The sequence below is a fragment of the Cyrtonyx montezumae genome, unplaced genomic scaffold (assembly GCF_038088225.1).
Source record: "Cyrtonyx montezumae isolate F1298 unplaced genomic scaffold, pur_monq_1.0 scaffold_8, whole genome shotgun sequence".
NCBI classification, from domain to species: domain Eukaryota; kingdom Metazoa; phylum Chordata; class Aves; order Galliformes; family Odontophoridae; genus Cyrtonyx; species Cyrtonyx montezumae.
In genome coordinates, this window is record NW_027072089.1 from 15,002,684 (window position 1) to 15,027,129 (window position 24,446).

A 24,446-nucleotide genomic window follows, 5' to 3' on the forward strand; every position below is an offset into this window, starting at 1 on the left:
TGAGAAATTTTATAAAGTAATACAATATGAAAAGGTATAGTGAAAACCAGGAATATATGAGTCATTGACCAGCCTGAGAGTACACCCTAAAACATAGAAATATAATGTGAATTCATCAGCATGATTTCTTTATCTATATTTCTGTCATAAATGCATTCAAATTGAAGGGAATTTATTCATAGAATCATAGAATAATAGTCATAGAATGGCCTGGGTTGAAAAGGACCTCAATGATCATCTAGTTTCAACCTCCATACCGTGGGCAGGGTCACCAACCACTAGAGTAGGCTGCTCAGAGCCACATCCAGCCTTGCCTTGAATGCCTCCAGAGATAGGACATCCATAACCTCTCTGGGCAAATTGTTCCAGTGCATTACCACCCCAAGTGAGAAACTTCCTCCTAATATCTAACTCAAATCTCAGTTTAAAACCATTCCCCCTTGTTCTATCACTATCAGTTTCATCCATATTCAAACACAAGTTCATATTGATTGAAAAAAAAAATATATATATATAGAAATACTGCTTCTACACATTCTAGCTACTTCTTTTATATATTTTTTCACCCAGTTTTTTTCACCTGACTTTTACATATATATGTTAAAATTAAAAAAATCATTTAAAGTGATACTTTATTTTACAAGTTTTAGAACAAAATCAGTACTATCCATCTGCAGGCAGGATAATCTGTCTCTGTTCCATAAGTATTGATTTTCTGGGAAATGTCATATTCAAAATGTTTCTAATCATCAGTTGTGTTACATCTGGAAAGAATATTTTGGATTCTAAAACTTCTCTTCATCAGAGAGATCTCCAAGAATGTAGAGATTCAGCAGTAGTATCAGTAGTGCTGTGGATAGTTTTAGTAAAAAAAATTGAACACGAAATCATTTGCTTTACAGAGAAAGTGTGCAACTATTAAACTTCTGAGGTTATTTATGAAAATAATAATTATTTATTTATTATTATTTATATTTATATCAATTTATTATTATTTATATTTATATTTATTTATTATTATTTATATTTATATTAATGTATTATTATTATGAAAATAATATTCTTTAAAAATAAATAATTAAGGATGCAAATCCACCTTCAATTTTTTAATTATTTCTGAAATGTATAAATTATCTTTCTTTTGAGTCTATTGAAGGCTAGGAAGTAAATGAATATTTATTTATTTTTATCCTGTTAATATATTAACTAAGTTACATATACATGGTTGTTCTAACTGCGTGAGTACGGGAATGTCAATATGTGTATTTCTGTTTATAGCCTATCAACTTCGAGTCTGCCAGCCTCCAACACACATACCAAATGCTGAAATTCTAACTGAAGATGATGAATTTGAAATAGGTAATGTGAAAGAAAATAAGGAATATTTGTTTAAAAACAAAAGAAAACAACAAATAAAATGGTGCTACGAACAGATCTTTTTTATAGAATGCCTTAAATACCTTTATTATAGTGTCTTAACTTTGAGAATAAAAATTTTAAGAAGTTATTCCTCTTCCTTATACTTCCTGAATGCTATCTGTTTCAGACATCACATCTGAGTACCACAGTAACTCCCTTCCAAATAACTGCATTCAATACCTTTTTCATAACATTTAATATAAGGCATTATGTTACACTGTAGTTTTAGAACACATAGTCATCTGTGTACATATATATCTATGCAACTGTACCAGATCAAAAACATAAAATTAATTTATATTAGAAAAATTATTTTTTTACTATCAGTGATGCTATTAATTAGAATTTTAATCTATTTATTTTCCACTTTAAAAAAAAAACTACAAACATGAAAAAAACAGACATCTGTCCCAGAAGTTTCCACAACTGAAGGGTAACAACAAATTAGTAAAAGCTAGGAACACTGAAGAAGGGAATGACATGCTGACTTTCAAGACATGTTAATAATATTAAATATTGTTATCAAAATTATTGATTACATAGTTTGATTTCAGATGTCTCACCAGCTAGTTTTGCTCATATTTCCCCTTCACTCATCCTGTTTTTCTTCATATGTACTAATATTTGAGTTCTTAAATTGATAACAAGCAAAAACAATACATGTTTTTTCTTTCCTTCTCTGTAAACTGAACCAATGAGAACTATCAGGATACACTTTTTTTTTCTATTTTTTTTGTGATTTCATAAAGCTCTGTATGAATCATTTCTTAATGAACAAAAGACAATTTTTTATTCCCGCCATCAACAATCAACTAAGATACAGTTCCTATTTATTTTTCTTCTTCACGATTGTATGAATTACTGTCTTGATACAAAGATTACCAATAAATTATATTTCCTAAAGTTTTAAAGGACACATGGTTCACCCAGCATGAGTTAAACTCAGACTAATATTGTCGCACAGAAACAAACTTCACTAATCATTAATGTTTTTGAAGCTAAAAGTTCAAAATTAGTATCTAATGATAATGTTTATATTTGTTTTGTTTTTATCACACAGGAGATATTATAAGATACCAGTGTCAACCAGGCTTTACATTGGTTGGTAATGAGATTCTGACATGCCGACTGGGTGAAAGGCTTCAGATGGATGGAGCACCACCTACCTGTCAAGGTGTTGTATCGTTTTTTTTCTTTGATTTATCTTTACATAAGATGTAAATTTTAAAATATTTCAACCTTTTTGTCGCTACTCCAGCATTACCACTGTTATGGTGAATATTAATGCAAAATCATCACTATTTTTTAATGCATTTGATGGGTTTTAAGGTTTACTTTGTGAAAATAATTTAGCAAATCATTTTTTTTGGAGAGATCTTATATTTAAAAAATTAGAAACAAGATGATTTTGTTTTCTCAAAAAACAATATGAAATTTAATAAGAAAATTTTAAAAATACTAACTTGATATATGCATAGACATTCAAAACATAACATTAATTTGGATTAACAAGATCAAAACATCAATTTATAGTGTAATATTTTAAAAACATAAGTTTTTATAATGTTTTTTATAAAAATAGTCTTATAGAAGTACAATTTATGCAAGTAAATGCTATTTTGGATCCTGCTAGTTGTTGTGATATTTCTTCATTATCCTAGCACTCCTGTGCTTAATACATTGTCATCTCTTGCAGGACTGAAAGACTAAAGTAATTTTCCAAATCAGTCAAATTATATGCAAATTAATTAGATTTCTGTGAAATGAAAAAATACTGACAGTATACTGACAGTATTTTTGGAGTGTGTTCTCCTTTTCTACCTAGCATTTTTAAATAATTAACATATTTAGGAAGCAGGATCAAAGGTTTATTTAGAATAAAGATAATTCTTAGTGAATCTATGTCCAGTTCTGTGTTCCAGTTAAAGTGTTCAGTTCTGGGCACCCTGGTACAAAAAAGACAGGGATCTCCTCAAAAGAGTCCGGTGGAGGGTTAGAAAGATGATACAGGACATGGAACACCTCCCTTATAAGAAAAGGCTGAGAGACCTGGATGTGTTCAGCCTTGAAAAAAGAAGACTCAGAGGGGATCTGATTCATGTCTATAAATATCTGAGGAGCAGGAGGCAAAGGGATGAGGCCAGACTCTACTCAGCAGTGTGTATGATGAGAGGAAATGGTCACAAACTGATGAATAGGATGTTCCACACAAATGTGTGTGGGAACTTCTTCACAGTAAGGATGACAGAGTGCTGGAATAGGCTGCACAGGAGGGTGGTGGAATCTCCTTCTCTAGAGATAGTCAAGACCTGCCTGAATGCCTACCTGTGCAACCTGGTCTAAGGAGCTGCTTTGGCAGGGAGGTTGGACTAGATGACCTGTAGAAGTCCCTTCCAACGCCTACAATTCTATGATTCTGTGGTTATTACATTTGCAAGAAAATATTTAATATTAGACTATTTATAATTTCTATAATTTAAAATTTGTATACAATTTATGATTCTATACAGCAGTATATTCATTTTTAGAAAAAAATATAACTAATTATAATATACAACATATATATAATATACATAAATTATAACTAATATCACTAAAACTGACTGTTTAACTCAGTTTTCAGCTGTTACTAAAAAAATTCCAAATGTTACAAAGTCTGTAAAAATCTTTTCCCACAGTCAAGAAAATGGTGAAGGCCAACTACTATTGATGAATAAACTTTATTAAACTTCAATTTAAAGAAGTTTAAACAGGCTTGAGCAGTGGGCCCAGGTGAACTTCATGAGATTCAACACAGCCAAGTGCAAGATGGTGCACCTGGGTTGAGGTAACCCCCATTACAAGCTGGGGGATGAAGGGATTGAGAGCAACCCTGCTGAAAAAGACATGGGGGTGCTGTTGGATGAGAATCTGGACATGAGCCAGCAATGTGCCCTTGCAGCCCAGAAAGCCAACCATATCGTGGGTTGCATCAAAAGAAGCATGGCCAGGAGGTTGAGGGAGGTGATCCTGCCTCTCTACTCTGTGCTGGTGAAGCATTATCTGGAGTACTGAATCCAGATGTGGAGTCCTCAGTACAGGAGAGACATATACCTATTTGAGCGCATCCTGGGGTAGACCACAAAAATGATCCAAAGGATGGAACATTTCTCCTGTGAGGACACGCTGAAATAGCTGGTCTGTTCAGCCTGAAGAGAAGGTTGCAAGGTGGCCTATCAGTACCTAAAACGGTGCTGCAGGAAAGGTGACAGACTCTGGCACGGTCTGTGGTGACAGGACAAGGGGAAATGGTTTCAAGCTTTAAGAGGGTAGATTTAAGATACAGTGAAAAAGCCTTTTACAGTGAGAGTGGTGTAACACAAGAACAGGTTGCCCAGAATGTGGTTGATGCTCCATCCACGGAGACTTTCAAGGCATGGCTAGATATGGCCCTGGGCAACCTGATCTAGCTGTGGTGTCCCTGTTCATTACAGGAGAGTTGGACTGGATGGCCTTCAGAGGTCCCTTCCAGGTGAAAGGTTTCTATGATTTTCACCTGTTTTATGCACAGAGATATGTAAAAGTCAAAATAATTCTGAAGATTGAATAGTTCTTAAAATGCAAAATGATCTTGAATTTTGAGGTTCAATAAAAATTTCAATAATATTAATATTTTCTGAAAATTACTGCATTTATTTTGGTACAGTTGCATCTAGGAATTGTTTCCAACACCAGAATTTAAATTAAAATGCTTATTGAGCATGCACTAAGTAAGCACGTAGCATTTAATGAGTGGAAAACAATATATACCTACAGGAAGTTCTATGAATGCTAAATGCTGTATTAATAGATGAAACAGAGGCATATCTGCTGATTCTGAGGCATTTTATCTGCAAGTGTTGCTGAAGTTATGTGTATATTCATTACAAAACCCAACACAAAATCTCAGGAATGCTCAGTTAATCTGTTCTCTGTAATATATAAATGCTAAATACTGGATTAAACATTAAATGCTAAATCAGTGCTCTTATCATTTTCCTCTGAAACTGAATCTGTTTAACATAATCTTCAGAGGTAGTAGACTCCAAATATAATATATACATATGCCAATAGAATTAATTAACGATGTTAAAAAAGACCATTGAAACTGGTGACCTAAAGCAAGAAACAGCTGAATATTCTATTGTATTCCATATACAACGTAAATTCAATGTTAGAAATATGTAAGCTAAATTTCAAATTAAAACCTGGATCTACAGATAGCTTTGTGGAATCTTGAGTCAACAGAATTATATGCCTGGAACACATATATTTTTAAGATTTTCTTATCACTAGTTTATTGTTAAGCTAACATATTTTAATTGTTCGGACTGTAACTCTTTAGACAAAATTCATTCTCAAGCATTAAACTTAGTCTTCTGTTGGTTCATATTCAGTTTAGTAATCCTAATTATTTTTTTCACCAGACAGAGCATGTACTTTAAGGTGAGACTTTACGGTATTAATTTTTATTGCCTTAAATAAGAACATGTGTTAGACATTTCAGTGAGTGTGAAGTGAGGTTTGGTTAAATTTTACTTCAGATTTTAACTTGATTTGTATTGAAGTCAATACCCACATTCAGCATTCCTTCATTCATAAAAGCCCTTATGATCATAGTTATTAATAAAAATAATTTAGTTTTGAATCTAATGTATTTTAGTGAAGATGTACTTGCCATAATGAGGTGCTGCTAAAAAAAAATAAATTGAAGTAAATATTTGTGATTTTATTTGCTGTTTTTATTTCATACACCTAAGTTTACAGCAGATTTAGTACTATTTTAAACTATCTTGATTCAAATTTTTCTCTAATGTATATCAGTTGTGTAAGTGCTTCTCAAAATTCATGAAGATTTCCTTCATTACATCAGAAAATAATCACTAACTTCCACAAGCTTATTCAAATGCCTATCATACTCTTTTGTTAAATAGAGTATCTCATATATCCAGTATTTAACTTTGTCTTCAGTTCTCCTTGAAATTAGATTCTATTTTCAGGATCAAATGAACTCTTCAGGATAAGAAGATTCAGATTGTATTTTGAATCATAATTACAGGACTCTGAGAAGATTCTTGAATTAGGACTTGCAGCTATATCTAAGCTACATTAGCATAGATTCATAAAATAATTTATCTACCTATTATGCAGAATTAGGTCTTTAAGTTCTTTACAGAATTCATGAACAGTATTGACAAAGTGATCTGAAATTCTTCTAAGAAGAATGTGGAGATAGAAAAACTAGCTATGAACAAAATAGTTCAACCAGATGACTATGATGCTCCCCCTGGCTATTCCTCTCCCTCCCTCAACGTATGTTAAATGTATGCACATTTAAAACTTGAGGTAGTCCATTCTTTTGTTTGTCTCATTCTTTTTGTTTGCTATTTTCATCACAGTGCAAACAGAAAAAATTGATAAGCACAGCCTAAGAGGTTGATATGTGAGACATTCATCCTAGATGAAGAGTTCATGATCTGCATGAGTTGACACAGGAAATCAAACACAAGTCTTGTTCTCACAAGAGTTTTCTAAGCGCTAGTTCTTTGCTTCATTTTTCATAGGGAGCTTTTAGCTGTCTAATTTCAGCAGAAATTTCATAGCTCAGAGCATAAACAGAATAGAATACAATGGCTCTACTGCTTCCATGCACAAAGTAGCTTGCTTCTCATCCTCAACAGATACAACATACATACTTACAGGCACAGAAAGCTATGACCTTACGTAACTGAAGCCTGCCTTCCCTTCCACAATTTGATCTTAGTCAGATTAATTATCATGTTAAGGGGTTTATTTTAAATTTAATCCCCTTCTCAGTTACCTTGCACTTTAATTGCATATTATAGAAGCAAGGGGATAAATTAATTTCACTTTAAATGCCCCAGAGCTCTATTTCTACTCCACAGAAGTCTGTTTATGATGCATTAGAGATTTATTAACAAAAATAAATAAATAAATACATAGAAAAGTTGATAGATAAATAAATAAAAACATGCTCACAAATTTACAAGGGAAAGGCAGAAACCTGATCTTCAGTTGATAAGCAAAAATGCAGAACCTTCAGTCACTTGGACATCTAGTAGCCATGACCTAGTTCATTTTCAAAAAACATAATTAAGTTTTTCAGTTCTTATGGTTCTTATTAATAAAATGAAATTATTTCGAATTCCTTGAGGGGAGTGAGGGGGCAAGTTGGACTTAATTATTCAGTAAAACAAGCTATTACTGTTTCTACTGGCTTCTACTGCAGATGTTTGCCCTCAGATATGAAGAAATTCATTTCTCTTTACACAAGTTCTATATATGAAAGAAGAGAACTCTCTTCTCTCTCTGATTTTTCTGTTTTCCTGTGATCTCTGTCTCTTTCTACAGTCTAGTGACATTTTTTTACAATACAAAGTCAATTTACATACTTAATAAGCCAATAATATTGTGAGCATTCTTGAGAAATCTATGAACCTTTTAAGTTATTTTTAACTGCAGGGGCTCAGTACTAACACAGTGCTAACTGTGAATATTAAAGCCAGACTTAAAGGTTAGTGTTAAGCAGTGCTAAGTTCTGAACAAACTGTAGGTCACTTGTTCATACGTACTGTAACAAAACATGTCCTTGAAAAAAGGATAATGAGTTACATGATCACTGCAAAAGTAAAGTCTCCTGTTTGTTTCCATGGAAACTAAAACACATATAAAAAAACCCAAACAAACCATATTTGATGGAGCAAATTCTCAGCTACAAAAGTTTTCAGCGTAATAACCACAATTAGCTATGATTTTTTTCCAGCAATGAACAAGAGCTTTCATGCTATGTTCATAAAAATCTGTGCCAGCAGAGGTGATTTATTCTCTTGCCACTGCTGAAGTACACCATTCATTGCATCACTGAGTTAACATCTAGTCTTTGGTTTCTATAAATGTTTCATAAGCACTGATGCATGTTAGAGGGTGCAATTTTTTTTTCACATGGAAGAATTCAATTCCAAACCTTTGCTTCCTACACACTTCTGTGTCAGACACTATTTTGCCTGGCTACCCCTCCGGTAAGCTCTGTTGCATGGCACTAAAATATAATGAAGTATTGGTTGGAAAGTTCAACTTCTACTGCCATGACTCCAACATCTGCTTCTAACATCATGGGTCAAAATAATAAAATAGGAGACATTACTTTCAAAGCAGTCTTGAGTGTGTATATTAAGATGATATTGTGATTATGCTTTTTTTTTAAGTGAGGCAAAAGTCACCTTTATTATTATTATTATTATTTTCCTCCTTCTGATTGATATTAATTTGCTCAGAACATTTTAATTGTGTGGTGCACTGTTGCATCACTTTTAAATTGAAGAGTCATCCTGAGATTCTGTAGCTATTCAGGAATATAACAAGGACATAATGACTGCTGGTCAAATGATTTGATTATGAGAATGCTCTTTGCTGGTTTGTTTGATAACAGCTAGGAAGGAAATAGGATTACAGCGTGAAAACTGAAAAATAAATTTGAAGTATTTGTTATTGCCTGTAATGGCAATAACCTAGCATTTTCATTTCAATTTTTGATTTATGAATAAAAAAAATAGCTGGATTAGCACAAATCTTTTTGTTTCATTAGTCCTAGTGAGTAACAAATTGTCAGTCTGAAGAGGATTTTTTAAATTTTTTTTCTACACCAAAGGCAGCATGTTTGAATAGTGAACAGTGCATTTTTGATACATCAGCATTCTCAGAGCTTTGATTGAGGTTCTGAAGATTTTTGCTGCTTTCTTTTGTACAGACAGATTGTGGGAGGGATTGAGTAATCTTTATTTAGAACTTGCTTGAAGTGCAGTGAAATTATTGCTGACAGTAATAGTAATCTAACGAAAAAAATACAGTTCATCTTTTTGAACAATTAAACAATTTAGTACTTAAACAACTTACAGAAATGTCATATCTTGTAGAAACGGAAAGAAAGGAAATGCCATGAATTAATAATTACTAAAAGTTGTAGTGCTTGTTTTCTACATCTACATTACTTCATAGAGTTCTTTCCTACTAACAGTTGGTGGGTCTTTTTTTTTTTTCAGTTTTTCTATATCTGTGAAAATACAACAATTAATGCAAATCTTTAAAGTAAGGAAAGTCTTGCGAATCACATGTAACACAAATAGCAGGCTTTAGATTTTTAATAACATGTCTGTTTCACAGTGCTATGTCCAGCCAATGAAATGCGTCTAGATTCAACAGGGGTAATACTGAGCCCTGGGTATCCTGACAGCTACCCAAATCTCCAGATGTGTGCATGGACCATTACTGTGGAAAAGGGTTACAATATCAGCATGTTCTTCGAATTCTTCCAGACAGAAAAAGAATTTGATATACTTGAGGTGTTTGATGGTAACTATAAAATACGTGATTTTGGTGATACTTTTTTCTATATAATGCATTTTTACTTTACAGCTATGTTGAAAATCTCAAATTGCTGTTATTTGTGTATACCATATTTTACTTATGTATTAAAAATTATATAAGCAATCATTTGGGTTTGTTGTGCTAAACAGAATCTTGATTATACTGTGTTTAAAAACTGTACAGCAAAAGTTATGTGAAACAATTATGTTTCAGAACAAATAGTAATCTGTAGTATATAACATGTTCTGTCAACATCGATTCATAAATCAGATCAATTTACTATTTGCTTGGAAGATGTTTTATATTCATATTAATATGTATATACTTTGTTGTATGTTATATAAAACTTTGTAACTTGTGTTTTTGTTTTGTTTTGTTTTATTCATTATATCAAGGTCCAAATATCCATAGCCCTTTGCTCATTTCACTCAGTGGAGACTATTCCTCATCTCTGAATATAACCAGCAATGGGCACGAGGTATTTCTCCGATGGTCAGCAGATCATGGCACCAATAAAAAAGGTTTCCGAATAAGGTACATAGGTATGTAAATAAGATTTTCATTATTATGTAAAAAAATTCAATATAGACCAAATTTATTTATGGTAAAAGAATAAGAGTTATATTTTGTTATATTAACTTCCCAGACTGAAAGGAAATTCATTTTATATATGAACTGGACGATGCTGATTTTGTGAGGAAGTCCACACCCCTAACAGGACATAAACATCATATATACTCTGTATAGATTAAATCAAATGTTTCACAGAAGTTTTAAAATGTGAAAATCAAAAACTGAAAGAAGCAACTTCCCCCCCCCCCTCCTTCCAGTTATCATTTATTTGCATTTGTGTGCCACTGTCCTTCATCCTGGATCTTTATGGATTTCATCATGAATATTTTTAAGGGGTGGCAACAAAGCAGAAGTGAAGAGCAATTAGGAGAAAAAACATGAGACCTTGAAGGATTGAACTCTTTAATTCAGGGTTCAACAGAAGCAGCAATTATAAAAATATCTAACATCATATGCTTTCAAGTGAACTTGGAGATGGTACTTAACAAACAGTGATTTTTATATAATCACATTTATAGAAACATTATATAAGTCTATTTTTACAGGTTAATGTTTTTCACTCATTACATTAGATTTGTTGTCATTTGCAGCAATTACACAAAATATGTTTTGTTTTAAATCATCACCAAAGTTATGAAATTAAAGAAAGAAAAGAATTATTTGAGATAGTATGTGTAGAACATTTTCATTGCCAATTCTAGAGAAATTAATATTATGCATTTTCACTTTACGAAGTGGAGACAACAACAGAGAACATATATGAAATTCTGTCTGCTGTGTTTTCTTTTTTCATTACTTTTTAGCTTCTTTGCTATTGCAGGAAAATAATTAGACTCAGTACAGCAGTCTGTAAAACAATATCATAATCTCTCCCTTTAGGTGAGGACAGTTTTCTTATAGGTGAAATGCTTTGTAGTTAGATAAAATTTACTTTTGCTTATAAACAAAATATTACACAGTACTTATTGTCTGTAGTACCTTTTAGATCTAGAAATAAGCATCTTCTGTATGAAGAGAAAACTCTTAACACTTCAGTTGTTGTAAGGGGACTATTGACAAGTAGACAAAGTATTAAATTGTGATCTATATAATTCAGAAAATACCAGTGTATTTTCTTAAGTACTGAAGGAGGTGTTTGTATCTCTGCTTCCTAAAGTAAAAGGCAGTAGAAATTTAGTGTAAGGAAAAAAATGTTTTCATAGCATGTGGTCTGACAGATACGCTTCATGTTCTGCTGCTTTCTATGATAAAGAGTAAATGAACAGCCATATTATTCCATCCTGATTGTAGGAAACCTTGCCTGAGAATACCATTGCCCTGTAGTAAGTCATAAGACATGAATAGTCTTAAAGAGTAAGTGAGGCAGCAACTTGCTCTTTGCCTGAGGAATGGAACAGATGGAGTTTCTCTCTAGTTACCAATGTTTCATAAAAGCATGAAGAAGCTTAGAAGCACTTGGAGAACAACTTCCAATTTTCTTTTCTTTCCTACAAAAAGGAGATATGACCCTCTTAGCTAACAATTCATGGCTCCCCCTTGATGAAAAAGATCAGAGACAAAGTTAAATTCCTAAAAAAAATAACACATCTCAAACTGGCTACCAGACCATAAGTTTCTTTTGTTATAGTTCTTTGGTGAAGTAGGCAAAACCAAGGAATTTTATATTCACAGACTTAATGGACAAGGGATTTAGAAGAAATATAAGCATAATGACATAAAAATAATTAAGCAATATTTAACGTAATGAAGATTTCAAATACATACATCCTTTTAAATGAAATCAAGTGCACCTCTCAGAGATCTTTATGCTTCCATGTATTTATGAAGACTTACAGATGTTTTATAGAACCTATTGTTCTAAATAAGTCATCAAAAAGAAAAAAAAAGGAAAAAAAAGCAGATTTAATGTTTTTGCCATGCTTTTATGGTGGTACTCATAAATACGGTTAAAATCCATTTTATCTTTTATTAGTTCCATTCATTGTATCAGAGAACTTGAAAGTAAGAAGACCAAAAGGAAAAGACTATTTGAAAGTAACTGTGTATAGTATGCCCTTGATGCTTCTCTCTTCTAAACATTATGTATAATACTGAAATTTATGTGATTACAATAAATTTCATCATAAACTAAAGTTATATGGGTTATTTGGTTTAAAAAGAAGACAATAAAAAAGCTACAAGAGTTACGCAAGATATCTCTATACTTCCTCTCAGGCTACTAAACCCTGAAGCACTTTGAATGTTTTAATATTTTGTTTTTACATTTAGTGAAATTACTTAATGCTTATGTGAACCGGATACATAATATGACTTCTACTGACATTTTCTGAGCTTGTCATCAAATGTTCACTAACATCATTAAGAGTTTGTGAAGAACTGTCATCTGGACCCTGAATGCATTTTTTATTTATTTTATATTTATGTTTGAAGCTCTCTACTGTAGTACTCCAGAGTCCCCTCCACATGGCTTCATTGTCAGTCAGACAGGTGGACAGCTCAACAGTATGGTTCGCTGGGCTTGTGATCGAGGTTTTCGGCTCATTGGGAAAAGTACTGCAATTTGCAGGAAGTCTCCATATGGTTATTATTCCTGGGATGTTCCAGTCCCAGCTTGCCAAGGTAAAATCTTTTAGAATAAAGTATGATACAAACTTTATTTTACTTTTTTTTTTTTTTAATAAATGAACTTTTTTTTCTGTCGTAAAAAGAAAAATGCTTGATAAACTTTGCGAAAAACACAGTTAATTAAGAAGATTGTAACAGAATTTTTAAGGCAGACAGATGTTAAAAACCACTAAAAAGTACAACATTATGAGGAGAAAAGAAAAAACACAAGGTTGAAATATGAAATTATTCAAAAACATCATGAATGAGTAGTAGAGATCATATATTTATTTTTGTATTGGTATTGCTTATTTTTGTATTGGTATTGCTTTGAAGAATTTATTTTACTTTTCACTGTAATTGCAACTTTGTCATGATCAAGGAATATTTAAAAAAGGTAAACTCAAAATTTGCTACACATCCAATAATAGGAAATTGGTCAATAACATCATTACTTTTGAATCCATTCTAATCTTTCAAGATTTGCACTGAAATTTGAAATAGAATTAATCAGGTTAATTGGTGTTTTATGTCTCAAGCCCTTGAGTACCTCGTAGTATCTCCTAGTCCTCCCCCCAATGGTTTCATATTTAGTGACTTCTGCATTATAAAAGAAAAACATGTTTTCCTTAAGAAAAATGATTATTTTATGTCCATTGTAATTGTATTCTAACTCTTCGTTTTCTGAGAATGCTGTTGAATTAATAACATCTTTCACTCTTCAGTGAAGTATTAGAATGATTTTTTCATAAAAAATTGCAGTTCTAGTTTATAAGTTTTGTTCAGAATTTTGTGTATCGAGGAATTTACTTTGTTCTCTTACATAAGCTGGTGAAAACAACTACCATATTCATTTAGACTTCAGAATTTGTATGTTCACACAAGCAACAAATTCATTCATTACAAAATCTTAGGAGGGTGTTTCAACTAGATGCTTGCATACATTTTTTTCCCATTAAACAGAAGAGATAAATGCTGTTTGAATGCTTCAAGTTAATTTTTGAAAAGTATTTCTTTGAAAATAAGCCTTTGACTTGCAACTACGTAAGTACATACAATGCATTTGCTGAATATAATTGTTTAGCTTTTTTCCTCATCAGTTATTATAAGGACTGCTTTCATGACAGTTATTTGTGGAGCTTTAGACTGCTAACTAGATATCTCAGGTAATGGGGTGTAGAACATATCTGAACTCAAGATGTCTTATCAAAGAGAAAGTTTGTAGGTGTAATGAAAATTATTTCATATATATTAATTAATACGTATTAATTAAATAATTATATTAATTTGATTGAGTTTAATTTTCATAAATTATATGAACATCATTCAACTCTTCCATCAAGTCCCTATGTGATAAAAGTTGTTTGTGATCGTGATATGATCTTGCAACTCAGAACTCAGGTTCAAGCTGAAGAGATGTTATTACCATAAAAACTCTCAGATGTAATCCGATTCCATATGTAACTGAAGTATCTAAAATTCCCCTTGCTTTGTTGAGTTGAATATTATCCCCATATACAGATAATACAGAAGACTGATATGAATTCTAGCATCAAAAGTTTAAGAATACCAGCAGTATCTCAGATGTTTTTCAACAGGGGATATTTACTAGACATAAGGACTTTGCCATTCCCTCTGATACTGAGAAATTCAACTTCAACAAAAGTCGTTATCTTAAGAAGTTTTTATAATTTTAAGATACATTAGTATTAACCATAAAGAAAAGGTTACTCAACTTTGTCTGTTGTCTGTTTTTAGTCTTCACATTTTACCAGCTAATACACTATGTAACGCAAGGTGAGAAAGTCACACCTTGCCTTCTGCTTCACATTTTCAGTCATTTATAACTAGCAAAGGTAGTTTAATTAGGTTTCTCAAACTTCTGAGTTTAGGATTGCTACAACTGACCATTTAGCACAGCATAAAATGTATTAGACAATTTTTACATAGCAGTGCAAAGACAAAAAATAAATTTATTTGGAATTTCTTTATAAGTAATGCATCACATTTTGATCTATTTGTTTTCTGATTCCTAATGAAGATTACCAACGAAATCACAGAAATTTGCAGTTACTGCCATCATTCTATAGGAAAGGAGAAATCTAAAATTATGAACTCCTTAATGATGTCTCTGCAATCAGCACAGATTTTTTTTTTAACACTAAATCAACTCCTTGTTTGCCAACTCCTTGTTTGTCAACACCTTGCCTTTACATTTTTTATCTTTTCATCTGTACAACTAGAGTTATCACTTCTGAACTCTTTCCTCTTGCTGGCATTCATTAATGGCAGTAGCTTTCTCTACTACCCTGTTTTGCATATATATATATATTTTTTTTTTTTTTTCCAAATCCATAAGTTAATGTTAGATCAATTTTTTTCCATTCTCATTCATATATATATATGATATTTGGTATATCTGATATGGTATATATATATCTGATCTGGTATATATATATCTATATGATATTTGGATATATATGATATCATATATATATATATATGATATTTGGACCTCTGAATAGAAGCCATTCCTCAAATCACTGTATAATTTTACCTGAATATTCCTGATATGCACTTGGATAATAAATAAAAGCTTTTTTTTTTACATTTTATATAAAACCAAACATAAGTCAGTGAAAAGACTCAATGAAGCAGTGAGAAATATAAAATAAAGCCTCAAGCAAAACTTCAAAAATTACCTGAAGCTTGTTTCAAAATTAATATTAAAAAAATCCCTTCCCATGTCATGAAAAGAAGAAAAATGAAACTGCTTCCAACTCAAATACTGTGTAATGGCAATAATACAAATTAAAGAAAAAATTTACTATATACTATAATATCTTTTAGATATTATCTATTCTGTTTATGTAGAGGTACATTAAAGAAATCTTAATGTGAAAGTGTGGTCCATCCATTTATCCATTTTCACAAAATCACAGAATCACAGAATTGTAGGGGTTGGAAGGGACCTCTAGAGGTCATCGAGTCCAACACCCTGCCAAAGCAGCTCCCTAGACCAGGTTGCACAAGTAGGCTTCCGGGCCAGCCCAGAGAAGGAGACTCCACAACCTCTCTGGGCAGCTGGTTCCAGTGCTCTGTCAACCCTCACTGTGAATGGTGTGGAACTTCTATGCTTCATTTTGTGGACATTTTCTATTGTTCCATTGCCACACACTGCTGAGAAGAGTCCAGCCTCATCCCTTTGTCTCCTGCTTCTTAGTTTTAGTGGCATCACATCACCAAGCTCAAGTCAATAAAAGATTCCCTGGGTTAAATCAATGATTGGGCTTGATTATGATAAACTTTTGAAGGAAGTAGTGGGTTTATGTCCATCTGAGTACAAGCATTAACACACTATAGGGAATAAAAATGAAAATTGTATACTTCATATAAATGCTTTTGTAATTGAAAATAGGTTTCAGAAGTTTCACTGTTTTCTCACTTTTTTTTTTTTAATCTCAGCAATACATTGATCTTACTTTTTATTATGTAATTATGTAATATTTCTCTTCTCTCACCCAGACTTCACCAGAAATCCTGTCATATTCAGTAGTATCATGTAGGAGTTACAGGCAAATGCTTTTACAGAAATTGTATGTAAACATGTTAAGTAAACCCAGTTTATGTTGTAACACTGGAGAATTCCGTAGCTCTGCAATGTGAATTGTGCATGATGAAAATGACATGATTGTTATACAAATGATGTGAAAACATATCAAAACAAAATTTAAATCTTCACCAAAGATAATACTATTATCTATGTTTGTTATGTTCTTCTCAAAAATGATGCTAAAGTAAATCTGTATTTATTGTCATTAAGTTTATTATGTGGAAAAACATATAATGTGTAGAGGACAGTACTTTCTACTTTTAAATATTGTAGGCAATAGTATGAGTTTGAGTTAGTCATGTTAATATTCATGAGAACAATTAATATAGTTATGCAATAGTTAAACAATTTCTATACTCATTAAAAAAAATTCTTATTTCCAAATGCCTGACTGTATCAGGACAAGTGTGAAAATTCAATAACATTTGAAATGCCAACAAAGAAATAGCTTAATCTTTTAAAAGTGAAGCACTTTACAGAAAACTTTTCATAAAACTTCATAGTTCTTCACAGGTTTAAAATCCACTATCTTAAAATCAGAAGGGTATATTTCTGTATAGTTTCAGTAGTCTTGCCTGTGTTTGTGTTGTTCCTGATGAATGTTACCAGCTCTAGATGGATGTCAGCATTGATACTCTTCATTCTACATATCCTTAAAATGTTAAAGGTAGCTACAACTGTTAATTGTTGTTATTAAATGAATCAGAGGAAATCTGGGGATCAGTGCTCCATTATAAGTTGAACAGTCAGATATGAGTTTGGGAGACTGCAAACACAGAGACTCCTAACTTTTATTAAAGGGTGTTTAAAAGCTTTCTACTAGACTAATAATGTTTTCTGAATTTCTTATAGATAAGTCTTTAGAATGTGGTGATCCTCAAGAACTAATAAAGTTGAGATATTCACAAGGCTGCATGTGTACATTTTGCAGGTGGAGCTGTATTCTGAAGGTCATGATAATGGAATGGATCTGTTTCAAATGTGATCACAATTATAACGCCGATTTGCAAAAACAAAGTTTTTACTGTCTAAGCTTATAAATAATGACCAAACATTTCAGTGATATATTTATTTTTTAGGTAATTTAGATATTCCATATTTGTCTTTTATTTCTCTTAAGTTTTCAGATATGTCAAAAGCTTGTGTGGATCTTTTCACATCTTTTATTTAAATAAAAGTGGCTTTCTGTTTCACACAAGAAAAATGCACCTCATAACTTCTGAAAACTAAACATATCGCTAAGTGATTCATTGGTAGCTCTCTTTGCTTTTATAAAACACTTTATAAAAGATACAGTATGCTAGGATGTAGCTTGTTTCTTAAAGCTTTTTAGGGAAGGATGTAGTTTTCTTATGCCACCAGATTGATTCTGTTAATGTGAATGGTAAAAATCAAATTTTATCAAGTAAGGCACTAATATAGATCTTCAAATACCTAAGGAGTCATTAATCTCAATTGTAGATATAAAACTCCTGTGTTACATATTATATTTATATATATATAAAATGCTGATTGCAGGAAGCTGATCTGCAGTATGTGAACAAGTAGTGCTGTGATGTGTTCTTCAATGTCTGGATCACAAGCAGTAGCTACTGATATATTAAAAGTTCTTTGGGGGGAATATATATTCATTTTCATGCTGCAGTGATGCAACTGGCATTGAAATTGGTTCTGGTAACTTCAGTATGGCCTGAAACTTCTATTTATCATTATGTATAGTTTTGGAGGAAAGAGCATGGACAGGTCTGCCAGCTGTAACCAAAGTTATTGAGGAATATGAAATACAATAAAAAATATTTATGTCACGTTTTCATTTTAGCACCACAAGGGCTGTTTCTTTCTTTGGTGTTATCAAGTGAAATAATTAAGTTCTCTCAGATGTTTAGTAAAAAGTGGACGATGGACTTTATGTTTCATGAACTTATCACTTTTGGTCATTCTAGGTTCATGCTCTCATAGAATTTAATGATTCTCAGAGCCTTCTCTATCTCCTAATTTCTGTTTTCTTATCTTCTAAAGTTATGTGTCTCTAATATCCAGTGTATACTGTGATAGCCGTAAGGTATAAACAAGGTGGTGAGCAAATTAATCGTTGTATTCTGTGGTCTTTTCATCACACTATGTCCTGTAGTTTAACTTTACTTGGAATCTGCAATCAATAATATTTTTGCATTGATTTTATTGCATCTGTTCTACAAGCTTCGATAGCTTAAGTGCTTTAGCTGTGTCTTAGCTATGATCATTATCTTTGGTACAGTGCCATAATGTTACACTCCTTATGAAGCAGATTTGTTTTTCATCAGCCCAGCTCACAAAAAAGGCAACAACCGATCACTTTTTTCCTATGAAATATACATAGATTGAAAATCTTGATTCCCCATAGCTATCTGTAGGCAAAATAGGTAACTTCTTACTGTTCAAGATTCCACTTAAGAATTAAGTGCCCCTGTTTGGGGATCAGATTTCCATTATAAGTTTACTGTTAAGATGTGGAAAAAACTCATTTGGTAAATTTTATTTCTCGAACAAGGTATTATTTAGAAATAGTTTTGTGCTTTCTCTCTGATGAGTAATAATATATATACATACATATATATATTTTATAGTAGGGGAATGGTCTTACATTTTCATTTGCTAATTATAAAATGTTTTAAAGGGTATTTTATTTCTTCTTTGCAAGAGGAAAAATAGAATGTTGAATGTTAATATTAGTGTTAGCCAGGGGCTACACATTTTATCTGAGAAACCCAAAGTACAAACTAGATTTCTGATGCCTCAGTCTGGTACTTGATTCATTCAGCCATGCTGGTCATACTTTCACAGATATTGTCTATTCCATCTTCTTCAATTATCTTCTGCATTTTGAACGAATAGCTGCAGGGTTATTAACCTTCTGATTTTATTTTTTTAACTTTATTTTTTATCAGTAGACAAAAATTTTCTGAGATTTCATTCCCTAAAATTTTAAAGGATATTGTTTGTAGACTTAAAATTCACATTAATGAGTTAAAAAGTCATTTGAATAAATTTATGATTATTGACGTTACAGTACATAAAGCCTTTGAGAGAAGAAGCTTATAGTGAAGAACAGATACAGTGACTATACCTTTCTCTTTAATCAGCAATATCTTGTGGAATTCCTAAAGCTCCAGTAAATGGTGGGATATTAACTACAGATTACTTAGTGGGCACCCACGTTACTTACTTTTGCAATGATGGGTACAGACTGTCTTCAAAGGAACTTACTACTGCAGCCTGCCAGCCAGATGGTACCTGGAGCAATCACAATAAAACACCTCGGTGTGTAGGTAAGTAACATGCAGAAATAATCTACTAAGAATATTGCTGTATGCTTTGTTTATTTATCAAAAGTAGAAAATATCACTTAAAATTTCAGCTTTCAGGATATTTTATATGTAATCGCTAGTATTAAATTATTGTGAAGTGTATATTTGAAATATATATCTGAGAATGTCTGATATATATCTGAAACATTCTAGGACAGTGGAATAAATACACTACAGATTACTGAACATATTCAGGCTGATTATTTTCTGATGAATCAAAGTCAGCATTTGCAGTGGTTTATGGTAAAGTCAGCTCTACAATAAGAGCTAAACCATTTTTATGCTGTTCACAAATGCTATTTTTTATCCAGAATTCCAAAGTATCTGATATTCTGGAATACTTCTTTGAAACTACTGTTGATTATTTATATCTTGTCCATCATTATGATCCTACACTATCTAAATTCTGGAAAACATCACTGAAGAGAATATGCCTGCTTAGTTCCAATAAATGATTAACTTCAAAGTGGGTATGAAAATCCATGTGACTGTAAGACTGATAAGAAATACAAAAATGTCTAATGCAAATTGAGATTATTTCACTCAATAAACTTTGGAAATGGAAGGAAAACACACTCTAGAATAATTTTTAAGGGCTTTCCCTTTTTCTTTTTTGTCTTGTTCTTGTAAAGACATTACCTCATGCCTTTTCATCTGCCTAGAGAAACAAAGTTAACAGAGAGAAAGAAAGCAATATCCAGCAAAGATATTACTCTGTGCCATTTTCTTTCAACTGAGAGAAAACTGTTATACTCACTAACTCTATTCTGTTAGATTATGTTTGTAGAGGAATGTTTTTGCTTGTTTTTGGAGGATGTATACGTAGAATTAGGACATGAGATAAAGACGTTTTGCTGCTTAAATCCCCTTCTGTATATTGATATTATTTAATATGTCACTACTCTGCAAATAGTTCAAGACTTAAAGGTCTCATATAATTCTTGTCTAAAAAATTAATTCCTGGATTTAAATTTACTAGATATTTTAATAAAGGTTCTGATATCTGATGTAAAGAGTTACAGCAATTTCCTGACTATAAATCTATAATGAATTCATTTATGGCTTAGATTTTATCTACACCAATTATATAGCCCAGCATATACTAATCACTGCTCTGTCTAAGCCATCGGTCATCAATAATTAAATGAGAGAATTGTTTTCTGCTAACCACAGGGAATTTTAAATACAGCCTTATTCTTCAATGATTATGTCACCGTGATTAAATTTATTTATAAACTAATAACAACAAATTTTTATAATTTGCCTGTTCTAAACCACAAATAAATATGTGTTTTTGTTATTTGGAAGTTGTTACATGTCCAAGCATCAATTCTTTTACACTGGAGCATGGAAGATGGAAAATAGTGAATGGCTCACATTATGAGTATAAAACAAAAGTAGTTTTCAGCTGCGATCCAGGGTATTATGGCTTGGGACCAGCATCTATTGAGTGTCTTGCTAATGGCACCTGGAGCTGGAGAAATGAGAGACCTTACTGCCAAAGTGAGTAAATGTTACATCTGTATTTGCAGTGTATTCTGCAGATAAAAATGTTTTACTTGATAAAGTTGGTAATTAACAAATTTGACACTGAGAGAACTTAATTAGAAAAGTTTTCCCTATCTCTAACCTTTTAATGAACATAATTCAATAGCAGTTAATTAATAATGTTCCAGTGTTTGTTGTTGCTTGTTATTTGTTGTTGTTTTTTTTTTTATTTTATAGAGACAATTTTTATTTTTTATTATTATTTTCAATTCTACAGTTTTATTTGGGAGGAAAATAATAATCTTATTATACAAAGATACATAACAGATAATACTTCAGGCTGCAACATTTATTTAGCTGTTTGATAAGTATTAAATAGAATCATAGAATTACATATTATTGTATGCATCTTTGTGATATACAGATACACAATTCTGTTCTCTTTCACTTTTATAAAGTTATTTCTTGTGGAGAACTTCCTACACCTCCAAATGGAAATAAGATTGGAACACAAATCACATATGGATCTACAGCTATATTTACTTGTGACTCAGGATACATGCTTGTTGGTTCTGCCGTGAGGGAATGTCTGTCCTCTGGACTCTGGAGTGGAATTGAGACCAGATGTTTAGGTATGGATAAAACTGCTATGGCATGCCTATTTTCTTTCTCTGCAGCAGACAGAAGTAAGTAAAGTTAGTCAATTTATCTCTTTCTGTTAGCCTTCCAAGTTTAGACACTAAAAGAGTTCTGCGTTTTAAAAATTTGTGTTGCAGTTTTCCTTTTTAAAGGATAACTGTGCTAAACTTTCAACAAATCAAATCCCCTTTTCACTATCTGCCAAACAAGCAAAGCCTGTGCCATTGGACTATTGCATATGGCTTTATAAGAGATCTGTCCATACCTGATGTATTTCACATCTGTCAGCTCTAATATTTATCATTAACTAAAATAACTGCATAGTAGACCTGAACTTAGTGAATATGTTATAGAATTAATCTGGACAATTGCAAAAGTTATAACCTAATATAAATGCAAATGGAAATGCAGATAGGAGCTCTTCAGCCTTATTTCTGACAGAAAATCACTCTCCAGGTATGATGTATAGAATTTGAAAACCTTTTGGCTACAGTTGTTTAAGGCATCTCCTATTATTTAAAATACTCAGACACCAGACCCTAAGTTGTTCATGAACATATAAACAATGTATCAATTGCAGTATTTCATTTTAATACTTTAACATTTTGTTTTAATTATGTATTAATAATTAATATTATTTGATTTATAACTGTAAAGGCAATGATTTTAATGTTATTTGCAAATAAGTTCAGTTTTAGTGGAAACCAAAGTGATGATTGTGTCCTGATTTTAGAAGGTAATATTAAAGTCATAGAAGCATGAAAATATAAAGGAACATCAGTGAATATAGAAGAATCTGAAATAATGTTCACATTAATGTTTACTGCAGATTGTTCTTTGTGCAGGCTGCTGTAACCCTTTTAGACTGCTCTTCACCCCAAGTAGTTTTCTTTTGGTAATTCAGCTTTATTTGGTATAAATCCTCACTTAAGATTAATCTGAATTACTCATGAATGAGCAAAAGTGTGATCAAGCTGCAAGTCTGAAGCTGGAAGATTTCCTGACAAATAGCTGAAGGGAACAGGAAGTTCTTATGTTTCCCTTTTACTGTGAAAACCATTTACTACAGGGGGGGAGGGGAGGGGGAGGGAAGAAGCTATTTGTGTTTGATTTTCTTTATCTTTTAAATTGTGAGAAAATTCAATACTGTTTTAAATCTTGCAGTTTTGGGCACCATAATACATGTGTAGCCAAAATGTTCCGATCGTTTTTTCATACTTAAGAGTTTATACGCAATGTTTACAGCTATTCATGATTGCAAAAATATATAAAAAAAAATAGAGCAGAAAAAAAAACAATCTAAAAAATGCCAAATTCTATTCTATTTGTGAACAGCATTTAGGGAAAATACACATTTTTAAGAATTTACCAAAATACCTTTACAGCAAGTGATGCTTAAATTAAAATGATTTTATTTCCTCTGACAATTGCCTCTGGAATCTAATATAAGCTTAATTTTAAAATATTAGAATCTAATATAAGCTTAATATTAATATATTGCATAGACTTTAAATCAAGACTCAATTTTTAGATTAAACATATTTTTATACTTCTCAGCAAATAAACATTCTCCTTAAGTTTATATAGTCTAGTGTCCAATAACATAAGTAGTTTAGAAAATGAATTAAAAATAATATGACTAGAAAGGAAAAAAAATAATCTAAAAGTTACCTAATGCATCATCTTAGTGTGACTGTGGTAAGTATATATTCAACATCTTGATTATGGTGTATTGTTGAAGAAAGGATGGATAGAAATTTTAACTTCAGAAATTGAATATAGTATATGTAAAATACAGTATGCATAAAAAAAATAAAAAACCAAAAAACCAAAAACATATATAGCTTTTAGAAATAAGTGCTAGGACAGAAAAAAATTATAAAAGTAAGACAATAACAGCAAACAATTGCTCTTGCATCAACACTTGATTTACATCACTGTGCAGGAATGAGGTTTTTGGACAGCCTCAACTTCTGTTCAGTTCTTGTAAGTAATATGAGACAAAAGGGATGCTTTCAGCTGATTAGAAATGAGAAGACAGATTTGTTTGTTTAGGAAGGTTGAGAAAGAATGCTTTTGGAAAGTGCGGGAAATGAAAGTAAAGCAACAAAGGAGATGTAGAATTCTTAGGTAGGCATCAAGAAATAAGGGAAAAAGTCATCTGGCCTAGGGAACACTGTGTAGTGGGATGTGGGACAAAGGAGATAAAATACAGAAGGAAGATCTACAGAGCATGTATTGATATGATCTGAAAAATACTATTTCTGTGCAAAGTTTGGTTACATTCTTGTATTTGTTTTCAAACACTGAATAAAAATAGGAAAAAAATAGAATTTCTTTTTCTACTTCTAAAACTTTTT

General features: G+C 31.8%; 1 protein-coding gene across 3 annotated transcripts in view; it reads left to right on the forward strand.

Annotated features, from left to right (window-relative positions):
- The window catches only part of CSMD3 (CUB and Sushi multiple domains 3), a 512,136-nt gene that overhangs the window by 438,506 nt on the left and 49,184 nt on the right, over positions 1 to 24,446 (forward strand). For 2 of the 3 annotated variants that reach the window (XM_065752466.1, XM_065752469.1), the window contains 8 exons: positions 1,279 to 1,359; positions 2,480 to 2,593; positions 9,619 to 9,807; positions 10,218 to 10,364; positions 12,826 to 13,014; positions 19,735 to 19,920; positions 21,268 to 21,462; positions 21,906 to 22,079. In XM_065752466.1, coding sequence (XP_065608538.1) covers positions 1,279 to 1,359; positions 2,480 to 2,593; positions 9,619 to 9,807; positions 10,218 to 10,364; positions 12,826 to 13,014; positions 19,735 to 19,920; positions 21,268 to 21,462; positions 21,906 to 22,079 — 1,275 coding nt within the window. The remainder of the gene's footprint in view (positions 1 to 1,278; positions 1,360 to 2,479; positions 2,594 to 9,618; positions 9,808 to 10,217; positions 10,365 to 12,825; positions 13,015 to 19,734; positions 19,921 to 21,267; positions 21,463 to 21,905; positions 22,080 to 24,446) is intronic. The other variant, XM_065752468.1, reaches the window with a different exon arrangement.